Source organism: Dermacentor andersoni, chromosome 3 (genome assembly GCF_023375885.2).
Source record: "Dermacentor andersoni chromosome 3, qqDerAnde1_hic_scaffold, whole genome shotgun sequence".
Taxonomy (NCBI): Eukaryota; Metazoa; Arthropoda; class Arachnida; order Ixodida; family Ixodidae; genus Dermacentor; species Dermacentor andersoni.
The window spans coordinates 209,516,333-209,530,966 of NC_092816.1; the positions used below are offsets into that span (position 1 = coordinate 209,516,333).

General features: G+C 48.4%; 1 protein-coding gene across 1 annotated transcript in view; it reads right to left on the reverse strand.

Moving 5' to 3' along the window:
* The window catches only part of LOC126524720 (monocarboxylate transporter 11-like), a 115,517-nt gene that overhangs the window by 63,480 nt on the left and 37,403 nt on the right, over positions 1–14,634 (reverse strand). The window contains exon 2 of the mRNA XM_072287413.1: positions 9,662–9,862. Coding sequence (XP_072143514.1) covers positions 9,662–9,857 — 196 coding nt within the window. The 5' untranslated portion in view covers positions 9,858–9,862. The remainder of the gene's footprint in view (positions 1–9,661; positions 9,863–14,634) is intronic.

Here is a 14,634-nt window from a genome sequence, read left to right on the forward strand (position 1 = left end):
GCCAGTATCGATGCGATGTGTAACAATTGGTGTCCGGCCCAGGAAAGATTGCTCTACATCGAAAGAAGAACGAAATTATTTATAAGGTGCAAAAGATGAAACCGCTCGACAGGTTTAAGGGCATCTACAGTAGAATAACCGAACACATGACTGAGCGATAGGTCACACATAGAAACAGCACTGAGCGTACTGGAACTAGCACAGTAATTCTCACAGGGCACGTCCATAACTTGACATGTCTGCGACCGCTTCTACATTGCCGATACATTTCCTTCTAGCTGCAACACGGTGTATGAAAATTGGTTGCAAACAAAAGTGATGCTGTAGCCCTGTGTGCTAACCACTGTCGAAAAAGGTAGCAGCAGACCTCTCCGAGTGAGAAAGCGGTCAGATGGAGACAGTAGTGCAACAGCGTCTGAGATTCCGCTACAGGACATGGGCACGACCGTTGTGCCGTTCGGAGGAATGTGAGTGTCAGCTTGGACTAGCAGTTTTCTTGAAAGCGAAGCATTGTCAGAGAGCGGCAACTCTAACCGCGGCGAGAGTTCTATTTCAGCCCGTGCGCAATAAATAACGGAGTTCTGGTGCGAAAGAAAATCCCAGGCGAGGATAGCGTCATGAGAGCACGAGGAAAGTATGATGAAATATGTGGCCTATAGAACCTAGGAAATGACAACACGAACAGTGCAATCCGCCAAGGGGTGAATATGCTGAACACTTGCTTTGGGGAGCGACAGTCCGAAGTAAGCGGCGAAGCATAGCGCTCACAGCACATACGACAGCTCCTGTGTACACGAGTGCAAATGCGCGAACACCGCGGACAAACACTTCAACTATGTTCAAAGGCTTGCGGTGACGACTTTCACATTTCAAGCCCTTGCCTCTTGGACTGCGACGATTAGTTTTCCTCGTCTGGAATTATGGGACGAGGTCCCATCGGGGACAGTGATCGACAGCGCGGAGAAGGTGAGTGGCAGGTAAATGTCGTCTGATGCAATCTCGGCGACATTGCCGACGGGGGGCCGTAATATGGATGGCTTGAATGGCTTGTCACGAGTGGTGCGGCGCTAGGCGCCCGCACACAGTTACAAAAACATGCGACGTGACTGGTGTAGCCGCACGCAAAGCCGTTTGTTGGCAGTACACCATCGGCTCGCCGGGGCAGGTCCCATCCAAGTCACAGGACGCGTTGTACGGGGCGGATGCTGACATGACTGCACGCTGGGCGCCAGTAGGGGTCTAGGCACGAAGTTGGCAGAACGGAAAGGCATACTGGGTGTTACTGGGTGTTGTCGACGACTTCAGCATAGCTGAGTGGTGCAGCCACAAGATGTTGGCTCTGAATATCAAGGAAAGCTGGCGTGCCATTTTCTCCCCAACGAACGCTTTCATTTCAGCAAGCTACGCTGACTGGTCGGAGATGGTAGCCAAACAAACATTGAGGTCATCGCGCGAGGGAGGGCGACTTCTCAATGGGCGCTGCCTGTATAGCTCCTCGTAGCTTTGGTATAGAGTTACGATGTCTGTTAGAGACTAAGAATTCTTGGCAAGTTGCATGTTGAAAGCATCGTCTTCTATCCCTTTTAAGACACTACTGATTTTTTTGGACTCTGACAACGTCGCATTGATCTTCTTACACAAGTCCAGTACATCTTGAATGTAGCTGGTAAACCATTCACCCGGCTGCTGTGCAGGTGTTCCTAAAGTGATTCTGCTCGCAGTTTGCGCACAGCAGGGCGACGAAACACAGCCACTAAAGGCGTCTTCAACGAAGACAACGTCGGAAAGCCGGTTTCATGGTTGCTGTACCAAACACTGGCGACACCCGCGAGATAGAGGAGCACGTTACTCAGTTTGGCAGGAGCATTCCACTTGTTGTCGGCGCGCACCTTTCATGTGTTGTCAGCCAGTCCTCGATATCGGTGTCGTACGCGGCCCTGAAGATGGCAGTGTTCCTGAGGATAGTCACACCAGAGCACAGGAGAGACTGAGGAGGCGCTTGCTGTGATAGAGTAGGAGGTTTTTGCTGGCATGTGTCTTCAGGCATAGTTGAGCGTAGGGTACAATGTCGAAGTTCTAGGGTTGACGTTGTAGTCCGAAGCAACCTCCACCACTTCTAAAGGTGTTTATTAGCCACCAGCGGTTGGGCGGGCCCTCAGCGGAGGGCGCGGACTCTCAGCACGAGCGGTGCGCCCTGACAACAGCCCTGGAGACGTTGGCCCACTATAGTGTTCCTCTTCGCTATATCAGCAATAATCTGTATAATATTGCTACGGAACAATATGTGCGATCACGAAAAGGCGAGCAGTGCGAAGACGACGACGACGATAAGAAGCTAGCGCGGGCTGTTGCGTCTTGGCCAAGCGCAGCGTATTTTCTTGTAAATATACTTGTACATAGCTTTTCGTCTGCGTCTTCCTAGGCAACATATCTGGTGGAGGTGGACGTTCCCTGTACCTCGTCACGGAGCTTCTCAGTGGATGGTACGTCGAGCCTTTCTTCATGGCTCCCGGCGACGACAACCGGACTCCCCCGGCTCCGACACCTGCTGCCACTTCGACGACCTACATCACTCTCCCCGCTCCCCGTGATCCTGGCGTATTCTCGGGCAAAGATGGGGAAGACGTCGATGACTGGATCAGCCTGTATGAACACGTCAGCCGCAATAACCGGTGGGACCCTACTATTATGCTTGCCAACGTAGTCTTTTACCTCGGCGGCACACCTAGAGTTTGGTATCGCACGCACGAAGATGAGCTCACCAGTTGGGATTCACTTAAGACACAGCTTCGGGACTTGTTCGGCAACCTCTACGGTCACCAACCCCTACGGTCACCAACTTGAAGCGCAGTAGGCACTTTCCGGCCGTGTGCAGACGTCAACAGAGCCCGATGGCACGTACATTCAGGACGTCTTGGCTCTGTGCCGCAAAGTTGACACCCACATGACTGAGTGAGACAAGGTTGCCCACATCCTCAAAGGCATTGCCGATGACGCCTTCAACTTGCTCGTTTGCAACAACGTAGCGACTGTGGATGCTGTTATAAAAGAGTGCCGCCGCCTGGAACTCGCTAAAAGCCGACGTATTGACCAGCAGTTTGCCCGTCTGCCCAACACCCCAGCGACATCTTCCTGTGCTGACACTCCTCGTCCCAACAACACTGCCGATGTTACCAGGATCGTCTGGCGTGAGATCGAGGCGGCCTATCCGGCTGCCTACGACTCCAGTCCCACCAACACATCTGCAGTCACGGTCTCACTGATCCAGGCAGTTGTCCGCCAAGAGTTCGAAAACATGGGTCTTCACACCATCTGCTCGGCCCATCGTCCTGATACCCGCCCGGCTTCTTCGATTCCGCCCCGTCCCGCACCTTCTTACCCACCACGTTTCCGCAACCCATCTGAATGGCGCACTGCTGAAGACAAGCCCATTTGTTTCCACTGCCATTGAATCGGGCACATTTCTCGGCACTGTCGCAGTCGCTGGAGTTCCCCGACCCGGACTACTTATAGCGTCTACTCTCGCCCCCCAGGTGGCCCTTCTCATCCCTATGCCGCACGCTCCGATAACGCCGCCGCTGATTCTCCTGCACCGAACCGCTCCTATTCTCGTTCGCCTTCGCCCCAACAACGACAATCTCGCTCTCCCCAGCCCCGTCGCTCCTATTCGCCGACCCCCTTCGGACGCCGCTCCCAGCCGGAAAACTAGACGATGCAGCGCCTCGAGGTGACGCTGCATTGCTCCCTACGCCGCCCAATCCTCTAGTGACGTTGCCCACTCATCTGAACCTTCTTGACGTGCAAGTCGACGGTGTTTCTGTGTCTGCACTCATCGACACTGGGGCGCATTTGTCCGTAATGAGCGCTGACCTTCGTAACCGGCTCAAGAAAATTATCACACCCGCCACGACGCCTGTTGTCCGTGTCGCCGATGGCGGAACAGCCCCCGTAATTGGTATGTGTACCGCCCCCGTCTCCTTCGCCGATCGCTCAACATGGGCGATGACTGTCTTTGCTATTTACAGTCATCGCCCACTGTCCCCATGACATCATCCACTGCTTAGGCTTCCTCTCCGCACATTCTGCTCTCATCGATTGTTCCGCCAGTACTCTCCGCCTTGACCTGCCTGTTCTGGATCCTGCTGAACCACACCCCAGTCGCCTCAGTTCCGTCGACTTCGTTCGCTTGCCGCCTTCGGCACTGACCTACGTTGACCTAGGGTCTTCCTCACCCGTCCCCGACGGTCACTACATCGCGGCTCCTATGCAAGACGTCCTCCTTACACACGGGATCACAGTATCTCATACAGTTTTATCTATTACGGCGAATTGCGTCTGCCTGCCAGTGGTCAACTTTGGCTTGACGACACAAGTGCTGCCACGCGGGATGTCTCTGGCCCAGCTTTGCTCATTCGCGGATCACTCAGTAGCATCCATTGCAGTAGACGACACTTCACCCGATGCTCTTCTACCATCGCAGTCTGGAAATTGTACCATCGCTGACTTACAGAAAATGATTGCGCCCGACTTGCCGTCCGAGCACTCTCATGAACTCTACCGCGTTCTGTTTTTCTACCACGATATTTTTGACTTTAACGATCATCCTTTGGCCCAAACTACAGCTGTCAAACATCGCATTAATACCGGCGATGCCCCTCCTATTCATCGCCGCCCGTATCGAGGGTCACCAGCTGAGCGTCAAGTTATTCACGCAGAAGTTCGCAAAATGCTTGCCAAGAACATTATTGAACCACCATATAATCCATGGGCGTCACCTGTTGTACTGGTCAAAAAGAAGGATGGCTCATGGCGCTTTTGCGTGGACTATCGGCACCTTAAGAGGGTTACCAAAAAGGACGTGTATCCCCTACCTCGGATTGATGACGCCCTTGACCGCCTCCACGGTGCTCGCTATTTCTCCTCTATTGACCTTCGCTCCGGCTACTGGCAGATTGCCGTGGACGATCTCGACTGCGAGAAGACTGCTTTTGTAAAACCTGACGGTCTTTATCAATTCAAAGTGATGCCGTTCGGTCTATGTAACGCCCCTGCCACTTTTGAACGCATGATGGACTCCCTTCTTCACGGTTTCAAATGGTCCACGTGCCTGTGCAACTTGGATGACGTTATCATATTCTCCCCAACGTTTGCTACGCACCTCGAGCGCCTCTCAGCAGTCCTGGACGTTTTTCGTCGAGCCGGTCTGCAACTGAACGCATCGAAGTGTCAATTCGGCCGTCGCCAGATTACCGTCCTTGGACATCTCGTTGACGCGAACGGAGTGCAACCGCACCCAGGCAAGATCCATGCTGTTGCGCACTTCCCTGTTCCGAAGTGTGTCAAGGATGTGCGCAGCTTCATCGGCCTTTGTTCGTACTTCCGCCGCTTCGTCAGAAATTTCGCCGCCATAGCACGACCACTAGCCGAGCTTTTGAAAAAAGACGCCCCTTTCCAGTGGGGCGATAACGAGGCCTCTGCATTCTCACATTCAATCGACATTCTGACAACGCCTTCCGTTCTGGCCCATTTCGATCCTTCTGCGCCTACCGAAGTCCGTACTGATGCCAGCGGTCACGGAATTGGCGCAGTACTGGCACAACGCCAGCATGGCCATGACCGTGTTATCGCTTACGCCAGCAGGCTCCTCTCACCCGCGGAGCGCAACTATTCCATCACTGAGCGTGAGTGTCTGGCCCTAGTTTGGGAGGTTGCGAAATTCCGCCCATACTTATATGGCCGACCCTTTTCCGTTGTCGCAGACCATCACGCGCTTTGCTGGTTATGCTCACTGAAAGATCCTACAAGAAGACTTGGTCGCTGGGCCTTACGCCTTCAAGAATATTCGTATACTGTCACCTATAAATCTGGCCGTCTACACAAGGACGCTGACTGCCTGTCTCGCTACCCGGTCGGCGAGCCTGACGACGCCGACAGTAGTAGCGCCAACGGCATTTTCTCCGAGTCTGCCTTCGCTAACATCGCCGATGAGCAGTACCGAGGCCTATCGCTGCGAGCACTTATCGAGCGTCTGCGCTCAACACCTACCGACGCATCCGTTCGCCGATATGTCCTCCAGGGCGGCATTCTGTATCGAAGGAACTTCCTCCCTGACGGCTCTGATCTTCTTCTTGTCGTGCCAAAACAGCTACGACAGACTGTGCTCTTTGAGATGCATGACGCACCCACTGCAGGACATCTTGGGGTAACCCGCACGTGCGACCGCGTCCGCCGCCGCTTCTATTGGCCTGGTCTCGCTCGCTCCGTTCGACGCTATGTTGCTGCCTGTGATCCCTGCGAGCGTCGGAAAACACCTCAGGTGCTACCTGCCGGTCATCTCCAGCCGATCACCGTCCCTGTAGAATCGCTCTTTCGTGTTGGATTAGACTTCCTCGGTCCCTTTCCCACGTCATCCTCTGGGAACAAATGGGTAGCCGTCGCGACTGATTACGCCACCCGATACGCTATCACTCGGGCTCTCCCTACCAGTTGCGCCACTGACGTCGCGGACTTTCTCTTGTGTGACATTATCTTGCTTCATGGCGCCCCGCGACAGCTGCTTACTGACCGTGGTCGAAACTTCCTCTCGAAAGTTATCGCTGACATTGTGCGTTCCTGCTCCATTCAACACAAACTGACTACCTCATACCATCCTCAATCCAATGGCCTGACAGAGCGGTTAAACCGTACTCTTACCGATATGCTGTCCAAGTACGTTTCCAAAGACCACCACGACTGGGACATTGCCCTTCCTTACGTAACATTTGCGTACAATTCTTCCCGGCACGACACCGCCGGATTTTCTCCATTTTATCTACTGTACGGTCGCGAACCTACCTTGCCCCTAGACACGGCACTTCCTCCTGCTGCGATCTCTACAAGCGAGTATGCGCGCGACGCCATAGCCCTCGCCGACCAGGTACGCCAGCTTGCCCGTGCTCGACTGACGGCCTCACAAGCCACTCAGCAGTGTCATTACAACGCCCGCCATCGTGACGTGCAGTTTTCGCCTGGTGCGCTCGTGCTCCTGTGGTCGCCCTCCCGTCACGTCGGACTTTCAGAGAAGCTCCTTTCGCGATACACAGTGCCCTACCGCGTGCTGCGCCAGGTGACGCCTGTGACTTACGAAATTGCTCCTGTGGGTTCAACCTCGTCCTCTCTTCTGGCATCAAGTGATGTCGTGCATGTCAGTAGGCTCAAGGCCTACTACACTGCTTCCGAGTCCGATGTATAGTAGCTCCGGGACGGCGCTTTTGCAGCCGGGGGTAGTGCTACGGAACAATATGTGCGATCACAAAAGGCGAGCAGTGCGAAGGCGGCGACGACGATAAGAAGCTAGCGCGGGCTGTTGCCTCTTGGCCAAGCGCAGCGTATTTTCTTGTAAATATACTTGTACATAGCTTTTCGTCTGCGTCTTCCTACGTAACAATATGATACACAGCTACCTTTCTGCCTTGAATAATAGTTATCAGCGGGAGGTGTACAATAGAACGCGGGCCCTGCTTACATTCTAGCGTGCATGCACTACTTTCACTACAACTTCTGTCGTCTTTTACCATTCCCCACCACCAAATTCATTCACCTCCTCCCTGATATCTCTAACCCTAAATTCCTCGAAGGGCGACTGCAAATTTATTTGCGTTTGGAGAAGTAATCTGACAGGCTAACAAAACGTGCTCAATATTATCTGCGTTATTTGCGAGCGCTGTAAATGAAGAATCGTCATTGACACCTTCTCGCTATATATTCCGGTTCTCAGAATGAAATGCCCTCCTGTGACTTCTTGCTGTGGTGCCCAGCTCTTTCAATTATAATAAATATTTTGTCGTTCTTGGTTCCTCGCTTTGCTGCCGGCAATATAGTGCCCATGCAGAATACCGTTTCTCGATGCTTCTGTTTAACACCCTTTGCTACCACTGTCCACCCGTCCTTAAACCTAATGTTTGCTGGTTAGTTAGGTGACACATGTGCACATTGTATCAAGTGTGAGTGAACGTTCTTCGCAAGTAGCCAACGTTGTTTCTATACTTTCCCAGCGGCCTATTATGAGAATCCGAAAGGTAAGTTTCTTGCTAAATCTGAGTGTTCAGTCAGATATCCTGCCCCATTTGTGAGCCTATTTGAGTAGGTTCCTAACGAACAGTTGGTCATGCTTAAAGAGAGTCGGCACCACGTTCTCAGAATGCGATAGATGGAACATCATTGACAGATCATTATCTTTGTCACTATTATTAGATGGAACAGCAAATCTGAGATTCAATGTTATAGTCTTTTACATGAAGTACACTTTCTACTATGTGACGGTGACAAAGCGAAGTAATATGCACGTTCTACAGTTTAATGGTCACCTATTTTGATGAGGACTTAGAAAGTTAGTGCAAGCCCATTGCGCCGCCGTTATGATCATGACAAAACGAAAACCATCTATCGGGATGCATTGTTTCTGAATACCTTACGTCTACACTATATCTCCGAACTTGATCAGTGCATAATTTACAGAATACGTACAGAAATTTTATGTGGGACATTTACGCAGTATAACAAATTATTTTTAAAACAAGTACTACTTTTAGACACAGACATACATTGTCATCGGAGCGTACTTGGTATCGACTATAGCGGAGAAAGAAAGTGATGATCGCACAGCCTACGTGGATTGGCATATTGCAAATTATACGAACTTCAGATGTTCTAGCGTAATGAAAGGAAATTCACAAGTTCATTGGTTTTCTGACAGGAGGTGAAAAGACCTGCAAGCCAACTATTGTAAACTTTTCATGCACGTTCTTGCGAAGTGTAATTGAGGACATAATCAACGTAACGAAGCATTTTAAGGTAGAGTTGACGAGTATCCCATCAATGCATTCAATCTCCTGGTATCTTGAACATACATTTTAAATACTTCTCGACTCATTATTTCGCATCTGTATAATGATAAAATTTGAAAGTAGCTTTGCCCAGCCCTTGCACACAGACACAAACACACACAGACACAAACACACACACACATATTGACGCATGCACACGAAGTGGTTCAGCCTGTACGAGAAGCAGGCGGTCTGTGAATAAAGAAGTTTCAATATCAATGAGGCAAGAAGGTTTGCACAAACGCGCGGGAACAAACCTGCTTTGTTGTTTATTCATCTCACTGATTACGATAATAAAAGCTAACGGCAGGCCCTCTCTGCCACGTTTCTCATCCAAAATAATTGTTAATTTGTATCTATTAGCACAACTTCATTTCTTTCAGAGTGAAACAGTTCGTAAACCGCAGCATGCAATAATAATCATATACTCTTGTGTCTGACTAGTAGTAGCTATGGGTATGAAGTCGCATCGGCATCGGAGCGCAGTTTGCACGGGTCCACGCTGTCACACATATTGACTTTTTCTTTATATACAGGCCGCTTTAACCCCAGAAATCCATCTATGTACGGAGAGCGAAGTTCTGGGCTTGTAGGTTGCGCCAATGCAAAGCTCTTAGAGCGGTAACCTTGACGCACGTATGCATCGAAGCGAACAGCGGTAACGCATACTCGTGATAGAAAGCGATACAAGCGAGTTACCCAGCAATGGTGGACGGTAAGGACAGACGAGTTACGTGACTCGACGTGTAAATTATACAATATTTCGCCACTGACTTTGCCGAGGTTATATGTCTTACCCGACGATCTAAACATAATGGTCAACACGCTGTTTGGCCAGGAGGCGCTCTTTCGGTCTACCTGGAACTCCTCCATGAAGGTGACGAAAAACCACCCTGAGTTTCGGCTCGTGGCGATGCCAAAGAAGCTGACCAGTCCGGCCAGTGCCGCAATATCCCAGCGACCATCCACACGGTTCGTCACCTTCAGCATCATGGGGCCTGGAGAAGATGGGGGGGGGGCAGTTGTTTATTATGTGCATATAGACACAGCGCTTCAGTATTGTGAGGACAGCAAAAAATCATTCTCATTTCATGTATAGCACATCTTCGTCACGGAAGTAAAAAAATCAGTACAAAATTTATCGAAGATTTCTGCGAGCAATATAATCGTTGTCATTTATTTATTTATTTACACATACTGCAGCACCTAGTGGGGCTATAGCAGAAGTGGATAATACACTATAATACAAGAAACAAATACAATAGGCAACCAAGAACGAAAGTTTAGGCGCAATGTTGAGGAAGCACAGACAAGAATTCATTGAATGGGAGAGAACGGTTGGTTCCCGGTAGCGAATTCCATGTTTCAATTGTTTTAGGAAAAAATATATACCCAAAAGTATTAGTCCGTGGAAAAATGGTGTAATGTTAAGCTCGCGATGTCTCCTACTACAAGAGATTTTCGCAAAGGTGATATATTCATTACTGGAGAGGCGACAAGATCAGTGAATAATGCCATGAAAAATTTTTGAAGAATTAACGTGTCGCTGTTGGGCGAGAGATGTTAGGTTGAGTGAGGACATGACTGACGATGGTGAGAACTGGTGGTCGTAACGTCGGTAGACAAATTTAATGGCTTTCCTTTGGATGGCCTCAACTCTGTCTATTTGGTACTGCTTGTAGGGATTCCAAACGATACAACCATACTCAAGTATAGCGCAAACAATAGTTTTATAAAACAGTAATTTAGTGTCGCGCGGAGAATTAGACGGAGTACGACGTAAATAACCGAGTTTTTGTAGAGCTTTAGTCGTAATGGAATCATTGTGCTTTGACCAGGACCGCTTAGTGGTGAACGTGAGACCAAGATATTTATATTCAGAAACGCGCTGAATTAAATTATCATTAAATTCGTAGCTGAAAAGGAATGGGTTAGCTTTATTAGAGAAGGACATAACAACAGTCTTACGGAAGTTAATGTTCATTTGCCATGTTTCCCACCATTTAGAAAATCTGACGAATGATTCACTAAGGCGAACATGCTCAGAGGGAGATGAAATGATGTCATACAATACGCAGTCGTCTTCATACATTCATATTTTAGGTGATATCTTGCGTGGCAAATCATTAATTTACAGTAAGAAAAGTAGAGGACCGAGGACCGAGCTTTGAGGGACCCCTGATGACACATCCACCACCGAGGAATTGATCAAGTTCAAGCTTGCGAGTTGAGTGCGGTGAGACAAAAAACTCTCTATCCAGTTCGCTAATTGAGGGTTGTTAAGAATGGCATTTAATTTGGACAGTAGTTTTGAGTGAAGTACAGTATCGAAAGCTTTGGAAAAATCTAGGAATATAGCGTCAATTTGAAATCCCTTATCCAGATTAGAAGCTATGTCATGCGTGAAAAAGGCACCTGGTTTTAATTACAATTACTTCATATACATCTAATTGATAATAGCGAAAAAATTTTCCATGAAAGCAACTCGTTCATAACTCAAATGCAGGCTATTAGATTAACGTTGTATATATATATATATATATATATATATATATATATATATATATATATATATATATATATATATATATATAGAGGACGAACCGCACAATGGAAGTAAGGTGTACTGGTCGTGAAAAAGAAAGACGGAGAATAAAGGCAATGTTCGGGCAACCAAGTCTGTGACCGTCCGCAACCTCCTGCTCGCATCACACAAGTCGGCCGGATAAAGACCTGGCGGCCACCTCACCGGCCTCACATCGTCATCTAAGTACTCAACACCATGGCGTGAACTCAATGGGCACAGCTCCACCACCGACACCGACCAGCATCATGATGGCATCATCGCAAGTCTTGGACATACCCAAATACACCAGATCAGCGGACGTGGGCGCGATGGGGCGATATGGTCGCAAATTTGAACGAAAACGTCGCCGGTTCAATCGTCACGTAATTGCACCTCACGCACATACTTTAAAAGATGAACAATGGAATAAAATCACAGATGAAATAATCAGCCAATTTGAAGTTTACAACCCCTCCATTGTCCACGAGCTGCAGATATTTCAACTGCGTCGCCGCAGTCAAAGTTTTCACGTAGCGATCATCACTCCGAAACAAAACCCCATTTTAACAGATCCTCTTCGAATTTTCCTTGCCATGATTTTTCCACGAACAAGACACGCAATCGTACGTTTAGCATGAACTTGACATTATCAATAAAAGAAAAGCCACTGGGCACTAAACGATCCACAAGCCTATTCGTTCCTTTGAATCCCAAGACTGAACCAGGTTTTACCTCCTAACATCTGTTAACAATATGTACGTCTTCAGCACGCTGCAGCGCTGATGTCGTTATTGAAGCTTCTGACGGCTTCTGAACCTCAACAGGCGGTTGCCGCTTCAGAAGTTCCGCACGCGCCGCGCAGCATCGCACACTGTCAAATGACAAAAGCATGCATTCTGAATGACGTCGCAGCAGCCTCGGAAGAGTGTTTTGAGAAGCCTGGCACACTGCACTCGCCACCAGACAAGTTTCAAAAAAATAAGCAGTATACAAGCTACCCATTCACCTCCAAGTCAACTTGCGCAAGCCATCGTACGCATATTCCAATATATATGCTACATCAACAACTATCGCAACAACATGACAAAGATCAACATCAACAACATGAAGAACAGTTGAAAGGAGGAATGCGTCAATGCGCAAATCATTTAAACCCAAGGTCGACTCACTAAACATGACGTTTTGCAAGAATGAAACATCGCCGAGTACACCTTAAGTACCGCTTAAGTACTGCTCCCACTGCAAGGAATCCTGCGATGAGGGGGTGCACAACGACGAAAACAATACGGCCACTTCCCTGGCATACTGGACAAGCTAAGATTTTGCCTCCACTACTCAGACGACCGAACGTTCGGGCGGGAGACTCCGCGTGTCCACAGGACAGGACGAGTAAGGCGATGCCTGCAACATCTGAGTACCCACAGCTGCTATGTGTCCAGACCTTCCTTCATCAGGAGATGGATATGCCGTCCGGAGTGCACCAGCCAACCACGGCCAACTGAGCTCGCTTGGACGTCACTGGACTTACCGACTGACATCGTTCATGTGAGCAGTACGACGGCATCATCGGCCCCTGTGGCTAGGGATCTCTCAGAGGGAGGGGGGCGTGTGTGACGAACCGCACAAGGACAGTAAGGTGCGCTAGTAGCGAAGGCGAAAGACGATGAATAAAGGCAGTGTTCGGGTCACTATGTTTGCCTCCGTCCACAACCTCCTGCTCGTGCCACACACACACACACACACGCGCACGCACGCACGCACACACAACCATATAAATAAATAAATAAATAAATAAATAAATAAATATATATATATATATATATATATATATATATATATATATATATATATATATATATATATATATGTATAGCTGACGCAGCTCTTTCAGTGTGTGCTTTGCAGACCTTCCCACGTTTTTCATGTTCCCTATTAACTGGTTTTCCTAATTCGACGGTCAAGCTGGCTGGTTTACCAGCCGCCATACCAGCAGCGACATTGGTATCTCGTTCGGTGTGCGCTCTCGGAAAAGGTGATCCCCGTAGAACCAATGACGAGCTGAAAAATCGTGCGTAGGTAATTTCCTGACATTTAGGAATTCCTGACACTCAGGGGTGTAAACTAAGTATTGAATGCAGTGACATACTAGCTCTGGGCAAACTTAAAACACGGGGAGTTAAGAAACGCCACACAAAAAATAAGCATAGAGACCGGAAAATGTGCGGTCGCAAGCAGGGTGAATGGCTGAAAACTCAAGCATAGCTGAGTGACGAAAATATTAGCGTATACGCGTTGAGCGGAAGGCATCTAGAAGATTCGGGGTAGCTGCCTGCTCTGGACAATTTAGCACGGAAAAGATTCAAGGGAATGACTGGAAAGGTGAAAGCGTCTAATTAGCCACAGGCTGTGTAAATAGGAGAGGTATTAAGTGGCAAAGTGAAAAAATAGACTTGTGGGGAACAGTTATAGATTAACTCACACAGAAAAAAAAAGATGCGACTGGAAGTAGGTTTCCTCTGCTTAGCTAGGGATAGCACTGGTGAAAATAAAGCCTTCAGTGATTATACTAGAAACTAGATTAAACAGTTGAGGAAGTTGGTCCAGGTGATATTAGTAGGAGATATCAATGCGCACATGTAGCATTCAGTCGGATGTACTCATTACAACTGTTCTCTATAGCTGAATCTGTGCGATGAAGAGAGCCGTATAGTAGTTAGCCGGAAGGACAAATCTCACTAACACGTAACGTGGCAACGCGGAAGCAGGCAAATAAGTATCCTCTAGGTGTTACTGTCACAAATCATCCAGAAATGACTAGACCAAACGACAATCACCTCAAAATTCTTTAGAGAAACCGATGCAAGATAGAAACTAAATGCATCAGAATGTTTTCAATAAAATGAAGAACAAATATCACGGATAATAAGCAGCATTCAGAAATAGAGCCACTTCCTACAGCAGTCTAGTAATACAGTGAACAAGTTGTCAACTAGTACATGTCATGCAGCAGGAGATAAGACCTACACAACTAAAACATATATTTGGAGTGGAGAGCAACAACAACGAAAATGGTAAAACAAGGAAATAAATCAACCTAAAGCGCAAGGAGGCATGTAGGAATCATAGAGTAGGCACAAGGTTGTCATTGCGCGACAAAAAGTATTGTATATTGTATAATCGAACTCGCTGGATTGAGAAATTAGG